The sequence below is a fragment of the Capricornis sumatraensis genome, chromosome 7 (genome assembly GCF_032405125.1).
Source record: "Capricornis sumatraensis isolate serow.1 chromosome 7, serow.2, whole genome shotgun sequence".
In the NCBI taxonomy this organism is placed as follows: Eukaryota; Metazoa; Chordata; class Mammalia; order Artiodactyla; family Bovidae; genus Capricornis; species Capricornis sumatraensis.
In genome coordinates, this window is record NC_091075.1 from 26282584 (window position 1) to 26296141 (window position 13558).

Genomic DNA, 13558 nt, shown 5'->3' on the forward strand with positions numbered 1-13558 from the left:
GATGCCAATATTGGATGCATGTGACTTTGGTTCCTAGACTGTTAACCTTCCTCCCTATCAGATAGCAAGGCTTCCCAGTGCAGGAAATGCAGGTTTGATACCTGGGTTGGGAAGTGGCAACCCACTCCAGTGTTCTTACCTTTGACAGAGGATGCTGGCAGGCTACAGTCCATGGGGTTGCAAAGACTTGAGCATGGCTGAGAGCACACACGAACACACGTACTCCTTCAGGTAGATGAACACTCTGGAGGCATCAACTAATAGGAAAGAGACAATATTGTATGCTATCCACTGGAAATGAGTCTTTGACAGGTTTCCACAGTCAGTGACATGGGAACACAATCCTAGTCCAGCACGTTGTCTGCATTTAAAGACTTTGTAATTTGTGGCAGGAATCAAGCGAGGACTTAAATGTCCCATATTTTAGCTACTTTGCTTTTATTTGACAACAATAACAAAAAAGACACTGAGTGGGAATTATGAAGTAGGGAAAGCTGAGAAGGTTTCTGGTTATTTTTAGGATGCTACTAAGAAGTCTTTGGTGACACCATATTCTTAACGGGCAATTTTAAGAAAATTGTTTTGGAGTCAACCCAAACATCAACAGTTATTTCAGAATTTTTATTAGCATGCGCAGACTTAAGTCTTCCAGTCTTGGCCTGCTCATGTACCATTGAAAGCAGCTTGTGGTCATACTCAAAGGGAAGGAGGGAGGGGATAATCCATTTTGTTGTATCAAGTGTTGTTCAGTCTCTCAGTCATGTCTGATTCCTTGCAACCCCGTGGACTGCAAAGGCTTCCCTGTCCTTCATCATCTACCAGATCTTGCTCAATCTCATGTCCATTGAGTCATGGTTGAATGATGCCATCCAACCATCTTATTCTCTGTCATCCCCTTCTCCTCCAGCCCTTGGTCTTTCCCAGCATCAGAGTATTTTCCAATGAGTAGGCTCTCCACATCAGATGGCCAAAGTATTGGAGCTTCAACTTCAGCATCAGTCCTTCCAATGAATATTCAGGGTTGATTTCATTTAGGATTCACTGGTTTGATCTCCTTGCTGCCCAAGGGGCTCTCAAGAATTTTCTTCAGCACGACAATTCAAAAGCATCAATTCTTTGGCATTCAGCCTTCTTTATGGTCCATCTCTCACATCCATACATGCCTACTGGAAACACCATAGCTTTGACTATAAGGACCTTTGTCAGCAAAGTGATATCTCTGCTTTTTAATATGCTGTCTAGATTTGTCGTAGCTTTCCTTCCAAGGAGCAAGTGTCTTTTAATTTCATGGCTGCAGTCACTGTCTGCAGTGATTTTGGAGCCCAAAGGAAATACAGTGAGTTAATGGAAGAAATATTTTCTAAGCACATTGGACTGATTGGTCCTTGAAGTTTTTGTTCAGTATTTGGCACAGGTCTGTTTGTAGGACGCTCGGTGAGAAGAGAAAGCAAATAAATGTGACCTTTGTATGGCTGATATTTTCTTTATGAAGCCAAAAGGTGCACAAATACACAAATATTAGCCCACTCTTAGTTTTGTCCTAGAAAACTTCTCTCTGGCTGACCGCATCTTGGTTCCCTGCAGACCTTGCCATCTGTTTAACTGGTTAAGGAGCCCATCCTATCAGTGTCTCTTTCATTTGGTTGGAAATAGAGACCTCTGATTGGCCTTTTCCCTCTTTTTTCTCACTGCCGTTTATTTGGAACCATTTCCAGTATCTCAATGCAGGTGGCTTTACCTTCGCTAGTTACCTTAGGAATAGCAGTTACTGGCAGGTAAGAGATGCAGTGAAAGGTGGGAGCATCTGTTATTGCAGTGATCTTGGCCTTGGGAGAGTCTAGCAACTTGGAGAAAGTCTAATTCATGAAGGTCATGCCCTACCTGGGGTGCTCTCCTTTTGCCTCTCACCTTCTTAAATGCTTCAGCTCTTTTTAACCTTTGGTCCCTTTAAAATTTAATAAGGCCACTAGTATGTGGTGGTGCTAATGGTAAAGAATCTGCCTGCAAAGCAGAAGACGCAAGAGATAATGGGGTTGATCCCTGGGTTGGGAAGACCCCTGGAGTAGGAAATGGCAAATCACTCCAGTATTCCTGCCTGGAGAATGCCATCGACAGAGGAGCCTGGGGGCCCAGAGTCCACAGGGCTGCAAAGAGTCAGACACGACTGAGCAGCTGAATACAAAGCACAGTGCATGTGTGACAGAGACCCAGTGCCTACCAATAAACCAGCCTCCTTCCCTTCTATGTTCCTATGGTTCTTACCTGACAGTTTTGCAGTCACTTAAACCTTGACAGTTGTCCTTAGAAACTCTCTAGAGGGGAAAAAAAAAAATAAATAAACTCATGGTCTTACCCCAAGTGTCCTTTTGAAGTTCCCTCATTTCTACCCCTATGATACCTCTGGGGAATTTTGAGTAGCTACCAGGTAAGATGTTTTCTAATTTCAAACCTAATATAAAGACCCAGGTAAAGAAATGTGGCCACTGAAATGTTTGCACATTTTGTTAGGCAAGAAAAGAAAGGAGGGCAAAGAAACAAACTGAACAAAATACTCCCCAAGTGCCAGAAGTCTAATGACTTCACTTTTTCTTTTTTCTCCTCTTCATTTAATTCTTGAACTTTCTTTTATACTATGCTTGATGTTATGCTTTTTTTTTTTTTTACTCTTTTTTTATGGTATGTGATTAACAGGTCTTTTATTTGTGGTAGAGAAGCAGTTAGAATAGTACATATGCAGTATTCAGTACACACAATAAAAGTTAAATTCAAAACCTGTATAAAACAAAACACTGGAGAAAAAAATCATACAACTTAAGAGATATAGTGGGAAAGCCCTCTGCTCTTTTGATTATAGTTTGTACCCAACAGGACTTACCACAACTGACCAAAATAATACAGACATTTTAGTAATGGGTGTATTTAAGGTTATCAATATTGGTTTTTACAGCTCTATGACTAGAAGATCCCCTGGAGGAGGGCATGGCAAACCACTCCACTATTCTTGCCTGGGGAATCCACATGGACAGAGGAGCCTGGAGGGCTACAGTCCATGGGGCTGCAAAGAGTCGGACATGACTGAGCAACTAAGCACAGCACACATAACTATGTAGACATTGTTCACGGCACAGCCAAATAGCGTACTAGATTTATGATTCCTTTTCTGTGTGCATTTTGTCTTTTATTTCACCTTTTGCTTTTGTATTGTATACCTGTTCTGCTATAAGCTATTCCAAATAATTTTTGAAAATAAAAGTGGTCTTTATATCTCTCAGGATTCATTGGAATTTCTGTTCTAGAAAGAGGTTTACTCATCACTTTTTAATTATGAAGCACTGTCTTAAGTACTTTCTGGGAAGCAGTGTGGCGAAGCTGTTAACACAAGTATTCTGGCATCAGACTGCCAGAGTTTACACTCAGTGGGTCTACATATAAATCACTAGGTGATTATCTTGGGCAAGATACTTAAGATTTTTGTCTCAAGTGTCTCCCCCAGAGTAATGTTATAGGGACCAAATAAGGTTATATATAAACACTTGTACTTATGCCTTACTCATCTTACAGCTTTATTGTTGTGTCTGACTTTATTACCCAAACAATGCCTGGCATAAAATAAAACACCCTATAAATGTTAGCTACTGCTGTTACTATTTACTTTAGTTATTATAAAAGTCCTCAGATAGATCTAATCCCCAGTTTACAGGTGAGGTTGTTGTTGTTCAGTTGCTAAGTTGTGTCCAGCTTTTTGTGACCCCATGGACTGCAGCACACCAGGCTTTCCCTGTCCTTCAGTAACTCCTGGAGCTTGCTTAAATTCATGTCCACTGAGTCGGTATGACTTAACTGAAGCCAAAGGAGGTTATTTAGCTTCCCAGGGTCGTGTAGCTGGTGAGGGCTCTGTGCCAAGGTTTGCACCCGGGTTCATCTGACCAAGAAAGCCCTACACATGCTGCTGCCACTTCATCTTGGTGGCATAGTTCAGTAGATATGCTTGGATTGTTAGGAAAACCAAGCGTGCGTCCATTAGCACATGTTCATTTCCTGATGTGTCTTCTCTCTTAAGTAGCTGTAATTTCTCTTGGATAACAAATCTGTGCTGTTAGATTGCACACAATGTCTTGGCATAGGTCTACTCTAAATCTTGCTTCTTTGAGAGACACTCTTAGGAGGTAAGTGGCCTACGTTTAATCCATAACATTAAGAGAGGAGCTCCATATGGAGTTCTTACGTATATGGCATAATGCGCATGGCAGGTGAAAGTTAATATGAAGCAGTGTTGGTGCTTCTTCCAGATGTTTCTGATAGGTCTGAGTTACCCTGTAAATGAACCCTTGTGTAAAATAAAGAAATAATGAGTTTTCCCCACTGAAGGACTTATTTGCCATTTATTAACCTTTATAATACGATCTCTGATCATGGACCTTTGGATGTCCTGGCACATTGTAGGAATTCAGTGACTATCCTCTGGCTGAGTGAGTGAATGAATGTATTCAGAGATGTGAAGAATGACAGTAGCTGCAAGAGACTGTCTTACTGTTAAAAAGTCAGGTGCATGGTTGGAAGAGAGTATGTTTGGCTCTAAGTCTGAGCAATAAGGGGGATCTGACATTACATCATGTGGCTTCTCTGGTGGCTTAGACGGTAAAGAATCTGCTGTCAACGTGGAAGACCCAGGTTTGATGCCTGGAGAAGGGAATGGCAACCCACTCCAGTATTCTTGCCTGGAGAATTCTATGGACAGAAAAGCCTGGAGAACTATGCCTCTAACACTTTCTTAGGGCTTCTCTGGAGGCTCAGATGGTAAAGAATCTGCCTACAATGCAGAAGACCTGGGTTCAACCTCTGCTCCTAAATGCCAATGTCTCTTTTCAATGTCATACTGTCCTGCTGTTCAAGAGTTTTCTTTCATACATGCATATACAAGTCCCGATTTTCTGTTTGGTATTCGGTGCGTTTTTGCATTTTTAGTCTCAGATTCTTGCTCTCTCCTTAAACAGTGAGTCAGTCAGTTTACTCAGGGATGTGACTCCCACTGGTTGGAAATCTGGTCTGGCAGGCTGTTCCTCATTCCTCTTATCCCAGTGGAGGAGCCTGCTTTTTAGTGGAGAAACATCTTTACCTGAGTCAAAATTGAACGGATGGATGGATAGTAAGTCTTTGCTTTTGCTTTTCTTCTGCTGTTTCGCCTAACAAACAGATAACTCTTGTTTTTGTTATTCACTCAATCAGTAGCTTTTAGATGAATGAGATAGGTACTGGATGAATAAGAACTATACATTTCCCTTCAGCAGTCATATTACATCTTGAGTTGAGGAAGACAGTCTTTAGTTCTTGATAGCCCTGGATCATATTTTGATATGAACTTTAAAAATGCTCCAATAGGTGGTGAGTGATAGGGATAGATACTTGGCAGTTATTATTGCATCTTCTGTTGTTGAGTTTCAATTAATGTGATCCTTTGATTTCTTCTCTTTCAGCTGTCCCATTTCCTCCAAGTCACCGGCTTACGGCAAAAGAAGTGTTTGATAACGATGGGAAACCTCGTGTGGATATCTTAAAGGCACATCTCATGAAGGAGGGCAGGCTCGAAGAGACTGTCGCATTGAGAATAATAACAGAGGGGGCTTCAATTCTTCGACAGGAAAAAAACTTGCTGGATATTGATGCTCCAGTCACAGGTAAGGCCTGAGGACAGTCCACTTGGAACCCATCCTTGCTGTTTATAACTTCAAATCAAAAGTCCTAGATACCACTGAGTCTTCAAAGACCTTCATCATCTTGCTCGTTTACCGCCAAATCTGTACCTTAGGAACTAAAGATTTTATACATATGTAAAATGTTTTTATTTTCATGTATTAAATAACCATATGATGTGATGCTCTATAGCATAGTGTTCAGCTTAGAGGTGATGGAGGTGTTCTGAAGTTAAACCTTAACTAAGTGATATTTTGTCAGTAGAACACTAACTGTCATGAAGAATCCAAGGTATTCATTGGGAAAGATCAGACAAAGTATAGGAATATTTCCACAGTGGTTACGTGACTAAGTTAGAGCAGTAGCTCATCTTAGACTAGCGTCACTGTCATCATCACCTGAAAACTTATTAAACATACCATCTCAGCCCCCACCCCAGAACCATACTGCTCTAGATTTTTAGGGTGAAACCTAACAACCCGTTTCATCAAGTCATGTAGGTGACCCTGACGCACATTAAAGTTTGAGAACCACTGAACTTCAGGAAGAAGACCAAATTTCTCTCCTTCCTACAGCATTCTGTGCCTCAAAAATACGTCTATTTTTTGAATGTTTTTGTTCTTTTACTCCCTAAGAGCAGATTCATGCTTTGCATAAGTGGAACTTCTCTTAGACAATAAAAATTAACTCTTGTCAAAAAGTTTAGTATGCTATGGAGGGTCGGTGAGTAGAGACTTTTCAGCTATACTTGGTGAAGTTTGCTAAATTTTCAGGTATTTGTTTTTAGAGAAGCTTAAAAGTGAGTATTTTCTCCTTAATTATTATCATTCTGGCAAAGGGAAAAATTTAAACATAGGATTTTATCCTTGTATAAATAAAAGGATTTTTGAAATGCTTCATATAAACTACTGATTGCTTCCTTCTTCCAAACCTTCATATACTTTTAATATTATTGGCTTTGAAATATATTTTTGAAGGTGACTGGTTGGAGCAAGATAAGCTCTCTTGAATATCAGACTAGACCTTTGATCATAATACCTCTGAATATTCCTATTCCAAAGAAATTGACATATACATTTTGTTTTGGGTTAGCCATAATATTTCTCTTATTTGTAATTCAAAAAAAATAATGAATGTGTTTGGGGCCAGGTAGCAGGAGAAACTGACTTCAGTGGTAAGTCAGTGTTGGGCCAGTGGTGAATAAATCAAGCTATATACTTACCTTGTGTGCATGACAATGATCCCCATTTTCCAAGTGTTAAAATGCAGTCATGCCTTATTATCTTTGACTTACAGACACTGTGGACGTATAAGAACAAAACAAATATGAGTATGCTTTACTTTCTTAGATACTAAAATATGAGAAAATTTTAACATCTAAATAAGTAGCATGGAATCCATCAGCAAAGAAGCTACCTTAAAAAACTGACTGTATATTCCACCAATAAATAGATGGCTGAATAGTAGCTTTAAATGATCTCTGTATCATTTGGATTATTTGGTTTTGGTAAGAATGAATGGCTTAATATTTTACTATGCTATAATATAATATGATAAATAGTATATGTTATAATATCATTATTTTTTCTCCATTTCACATGATAATGTGTGATTTCCAATGAAGAATTCATGTTAGACTCACTAATGAGCCAGTAGGTGTTAATGAAGGTGATAATTGTAACTAAAAGAAAATATGTGAAATAAGCATTTAAGTGAAATCGCTCAGTCATGTCCGACTCTTTGCGACCCCATGGACTGTAACCTATCAGGCTCCTCTGTCCATGGGATTTTCCAGGCAAGAGTACTGGAGTGGAAGGTGATAATTGTAACTAAAAGAAAACATATGAAATAAGCATTTAAGGGAATGTATTTTCTTGGATGCACTCACCTCATCTATTTGATGAGGCTCTGTCTTAAGAGAACACATAGCATTCTGTAAAGGTTAAATTCGTGATGTTTTGTCCCTGAACCTTTTCGGGGTCTGTTGACTAACTGCCCTCATGCTCAGTAGAGGTTGGGCGTCATTCTTTCTAGAGAAATAGCAGCTGTCACTTTGGCAAATTTCAGAACATACATATGAAGAGACTTTAGAAATCAGGACTCGATGATGTATAACTTTACCTGGGGGAGAAAAAATACAAAGTCTTTTAAATAGTGACAGAAGTAGCTATGGAGACCTCACAAAATATGTATCACTAGTGAAATATAACCCAAGCAGGAAAACCCCTTTCACTGGAGAAGTGTTTTATTTCTTGATGAAGGCATGATTCTAAGGTAGAAGATTCCATTGCTGTGATATCTTTCCCCCTTTTCTATAAAGATATGGAATAAAAGTAGTACGGGTAATTTATTTTAATATTTCTGTTAAAAGGGGGAGGGACCTTCTTTTGCATATAATTTACCAGAAAGCTAAATTCATAGCTTTGCATTCCCACCCATGAGCTTGCAAGCTGAAACACAGAGGACTGCAAAATAAAATCAGGGTATACTGATTGGAGAAACTTACTGTGCCTTTGTATTTCAAGATACTTCTTAGAATTTATTTGTAACATTTTATGATATATGATTTTATTCTGAGATCTTATTTCATCTGGACAGCTGAACATGCAGCTAAATTTTTATTTTTAGAATGTTTATTATTTGAATAACTGAATCAATAAAGTTATACTTTACTGACACTAGGTTATGCAGCAAAAGGCATAGTTTATCTTTCCAAATCTTCAGGGTAGTGAATTCTTTATATAGTTCAGAATTCCACACTTAAGTAAAACGGAGACCTTAAAAAACAATTCAGAGGAGAAAGTAGAAGAGGAGAGGGAGAGAAAAGAAAATACTAGAGTTTATAAATGAGAATCTGTGAAAAAAGATTAAAGGGAAAGAATCAAGGACTTAGCAGAGAAGCAAGGACTTCTAATGTAGGGAGAAAAAGCCTGAAGCCTGACCATGTGGTGGTTTTCAAGTGGTATTAGAAATAGTCTCTCATGTATGTCAGATTCCTAAAATGTAAGGTGAGTGGTGTGGGTAGGAACTGACCAGTAACTTTCTTGTTTGGAATTCAACTTGAACTGGACCAGGTATGTAACATCACAAAACCAAACAAATGGCAAATATTTTATAATTATGCACAAAATCCACTCCCCAGCTTCCCCTCTTCTTTTCTTTCCTCTTACCTTTTATTAATAAAAACATTTCACTCTTAGATGTTTAAAGAGGAGTTGTGCTAACATCCATGCATGGTTTGCTCCCACTTAAAGAAAAATCCAGATATTAGTGTCCTGTTAATTTGAAATCTGGACACTATTTCATTCCTTTAGCATTTTTTTTTTCATGTTTAAATTTACAAAGCTGTCCAACTTCCCTTATTCCCTCCCCTTCAATTGTTTTTAAAGTGGTAAAAAGTTTATATTCATCTAGGATTTTTTTCCTGTAAAATTCTGTACTTTTGATTTTGGAGGAAGACCAGGAAACTGCCTAGTCCCAACCTGGCTCCTCCCATGTGTCCCCTGGGGAAGGAGATAAAGCTCTGTGTACCTTACCCTCCTGAAGCATAGATTTAGATAAGCCGGAACCAGGGCCATGGGAGTAGAGATGAGGGTTAGTTATGGGTCCCCAGTCAAAGCAAGGGAGGCAGGAGTCACACTTTGCTCTTTTCTCTAAACTAACTTGCTTGATTGGAATGATGGCTGTTTCAGAGATTTAATTTGAAGTATGTGTTTCTACATTGGAGGCAATTTTGTGAAGGAAAGTATTTGCCTTCTTTTCGAATCTTTCTTTTTTTTCTTTTAATTGAGTTGAAGTTTTCTGTGTTTCCTTGCAAACATACAAATGGATCATTAAAAACTGGCCAAATATCTGTGTGGCAATTTGTTATGAGCTGAATGTTTCTGTCCCCACAATAATCATATGTTGAAGCCCTAATCCTCTTCGTGATATTTTTGAAGGTGGCATCTTTGGGAAGTGATTGTGTTTAGATGAGTTCTGGGGGTGGTCCCATATGATGGTGTTAGTGCCCTGATGAGACACGCATGAGATGAGAGCCCTCTCTCTTTCCTCCATGTGGGGATGCAGTAGGAAGGTGGCCATCTGCAAACCAGGAATAGTTAGTTAAGTTGCTCAGTCGTGTCCGACTCTTTGCGACCCCGTGGACTGTAGCCCACCAAGCTCCTTCATCCATGGGATTCTCCAGGCAAGAATACTGGAGTGGGTTGCCATAACCAGGAATAGAGCCCTTTCTAAACCCTGAATATGCTAGCACCTTGATCTTGGACTGTCCAGCTGTCCAGAACTGTGAGAAATCAGTGTTTGTTGTTTCAGCCACCCAGTCAAAGATATTTTGTAATAGTAGCCAAACTAAGATACAACCCATTTGGGAATTCAGTTTACCAAACATTTACCTGGTACAGGTTGTGTGTGTTATACACAGGTGAGTAAGACCTGGTCTCTGCTCTCCCAGTGGTCAGAATATAAGAAAACTGAAGCAGGTATTTGCTGAAATATATGTACATCAAATTATTGATTAAATGAAAGAATATGACCAAGATTTTTTTAAGCAAATTTAGAAATGTGCAACTGGATAGAGCTAACTTGAAACCAAAAAGTTTTCCTGTCTTCAAAATGGCTAAGGTTTCTCTGATAGAGTCCATTGATTATTATGTCTTTGACTTATTGAAACTGTTAAATAGCTTGGACCCTATTTGTCCTGAATATAGACTGAGAACTCTTTCAGAAGGTTAGGAACTGTGAATGATGAAACACATGAAGCGTACATAGGAGTTAGGTACATAAATAGATAATTACTATAAAACCTGTTAAGGATTATAATTAAGGAGCCTATAAAGTAGTATGGGAACTCAGAACAAGGACTGCAGGGAAGCCGAAAGTCTTGACAGATGACATGATGTTTGAACTGGAGCATGTGTGAGAAGTGCAATTTTACTATGTGAAAAAACTAGCAAAGTCTGTTCTGAGCAGACACAACAAACAGCATATTAAAGACACTGATATTTTTCATAAAGTGGGAAGGCATGATCGTGGAGGTTTGCTGTGGATAGACAAGGTCTCAGAAGGGTGTGAGAGTAAGGCTGGGGGATGAAGCTGAAATGGGATGGTCAGGGTCAGATATTAATCTCTTGTGAGCAGCACTCAAACATCTGGTACTATTCTTCAGGCACTGGGGAGTGGAGAGGGTCTTGGAGTAGGGGAGTTACACAGTCAAGTCTGTGGCTAGAGTCCTGAATGAGATGAGAAGAGTGAGTGGGGAGGAACTCTTGGGACAGTTGTTGATCAAGAACCTTTCATCCTTGATCAGGGTGTCCCAGCAATGACTTTGGCAGGCTAGGAGAATTGGATCTGATTTTGATTACAGGGCCTTTCAAAAATGATAGTTCACATTGATCTTAAAATGTTTGATTAACTTGTACCTAATCAGTATCCATTAAAGACATCTTGAATATGGTACGGTGATTTACGCAGGAATCCAATTTATTACATTTTGCCTTCAAGTTCTCATATTTTCCTGTTTTTCTCTTCGACTTAGCAGAGAACATTTCCCTCATTTATAAAGCAGACGCAGACCAGGAGCTTGGGTCTTTGAAAGAAAATGATTTAGAACTCATTTTCTGCTCTCTGGGCCGAGGGGACCGGCCAGCATCAGCTGGGCAAACTGCTAATCTCTCTGGTCTGTCTGTTTCCTGCAGGGGGGGATTTGTCCCTAGGGCAGCAAAGGATTCCCTCCGTGGCTGTGCCTGCCATTTAGCATGTCAGGCAGTTGCCAGGAGAACCCTCTGGCTTTGTTCCTGGATGTGAGAATGAACCAGTGGCCAAGTTTAAGGTCATGGCATTCCTTCCCTTACAGCAGCTGACGTCAATTAGGAGAATTCCCTGTGCCTTTCCTCTGGGGAGAGTGAAGTAGGGGGTAGGAATCCAGTGTCTTTTGAGAACTAAAAGATCAGTGTTTATTCTCTTTATACTATCATTTGTCACTGTCAACGCAACGTGGCCTTAGTTTATATGAGGATAAAATATTACTTCTGGGGCATTTTGCCCACTTGTGATTTCAGTGGCCAAATCTTTAGGGCCTGCCCTGCAGCCAGAGGCCTATTTTGGTACCCAGCCCACTGCTGGCAGGTCAGCACATTTCAGGCTCAGCCTGCGGCAGCAGCACCTCCGTTTTTTGATGTTTGTGTTCCCCTTAATTTGGGCCCTTGAGTTAAAAAAAAATTTTTTTTTAAATGATGGTAAAGGGGTAAACGGTCACTGCATGAGCGTGTCCTTTTCCCTGGTTTGTTTTCCTCCTTTGTTTTGCAAGGTTGGTCTTAGGAAACCCGTCTTAGAAATGAGAGAAGGAGTCTCAGTTTACATCTGAGTTTCTTAAACTTGAACATGGACCAGAATCTCCTGGATGGCTTCATAGAACACAGATTGCTGAGTCTCACCTCCAGACTTTGTGATTTAGTATCTGGAGTTGTTGTTTAGTCACTAAGTTGTGTCATACTTTTGAGACCCCCATGAGCTGTAAGCCTCCAGGCTCCTCTGTCCATGGGATTCTCCAGGCAAGAAAACTGGAGTGGGTTGCCATTCCCTCCTCCAGGGGATCTTCCCAACCCAGGGACTGAACTTGCATCTCTTGCATTGGCAGGCAGATTCTCTACCACTGAGCCTCCTGGGAGGGCCAGTTCTGGATTAGGGCCTGATAGTTTGAATATCTAACAGGTTCCCAGATCATGATAACCTCCTTGATCTGGGACCCCTCTGTGGGAACCACTGATTTAAGTATTGACTTGAAGTCTCATAGTAAGCTGAAGACCTTGTTATGCACAAGCATCTCCCAACATGACTCATGCCAAGCTATTACACTATATTCTGCCTCTATATTAAGTTGAAAAAAATGAAGCAGTTCAGTTCATTTGACTGGAATTTGTCCTTGCTCATGACTGCAGAAAACATATTAATTCTAAGCTTGCTGTTCAAGGTTCTCAAGAAATAGGAAGAATACATTATTTTGACTCAATTATAATTTATTATATTTCAAATTAAAAATTAAAATAACATAAGGGTCAAGACCAAACAATAGTGCTTAGTATGGTTGGGGCACAGTGTATATATAGTTTTTCCCAGTGAAAAAATTTTGTAGTGCTTATCTTTACAAGCTCTTTGAGAGTTGACTGTAGAAAGTTACTGCTGGGTCTGTTTTTAAATGAAAATGAAGGAAAACTGGAATCAAAAGCATCTATAAATGAATTGTGTGGTAATGAATATAGTATTATTTACCATCTGAGCCACCAGAGTATTATATTAAGAATAGTTGAGCCTTAGGAATTCAGCATTTGTGTGCAGTATACAAGTCAGTAATAATCTGTTAACATCAGTAGACATATAACACCATCCAGAAGAAGAATTTGGTAGTTATTACAATTGCAGCATGATTAAACGTACAGATACTTTTCTTTAAGACACACTGCACCCTGTTCGTTTTCAGTTTGCCATGAGTCAGTACATTTCACAAATAGTAACCTGTGTAAGTACTGTTTGTTAAGGCAGTGCCTGTAGTTGTTTCCATAGGAAGGTAAAAATCCCCAAGCTATTGGGCTTAAAGTCTGACAGTGATCACTTGCAATGATAATACTCTGATGGTTTTGGAGAAGGTTGAAATATATTATTATCAATACTACTGTGACTTTAAGAGAAGTAATGAGTTTTTTTAATATTTTTAAATTTTTTAACTTTTAATTTTATATGGGAGTATATTTGATTAACAATGTTGTGTTTCTTTCAGGTGTACAGCAAAGTGATTCAGTGATATATATATATATACATGCATCTATTCTTTTTCAATTTCTTTTCCCATTTAGGTTGTTGCATAATACTG

The 13558-nt window shown here is 39.4% G+C and overlaps 1 protein-coding gene across 2 annotated transcripts in view; it reads left to right on the plus strand.

Moving 5' to 3' along the window:
* The window catches only part of PPP3CA (protein phosphatase 3 catalytic subunit alpha), a 321661-nt gene that overhangs the window by 163752 nt on the left and 144351 nt on the right, over positions 1–13558 (plus strand). For both annotated transcript variants that reach the window (XM_068975525.1, XM_068975523.1), the window contains exon 2: positions 5475–5675. In XM_068975525.1, the coding sequence (XP_068831626.1) occupies positions 5475–5675 (201 nt within the window). The remainder of the gene's footprint in view (positions 1–5474; positions 5676–13558) is intronic.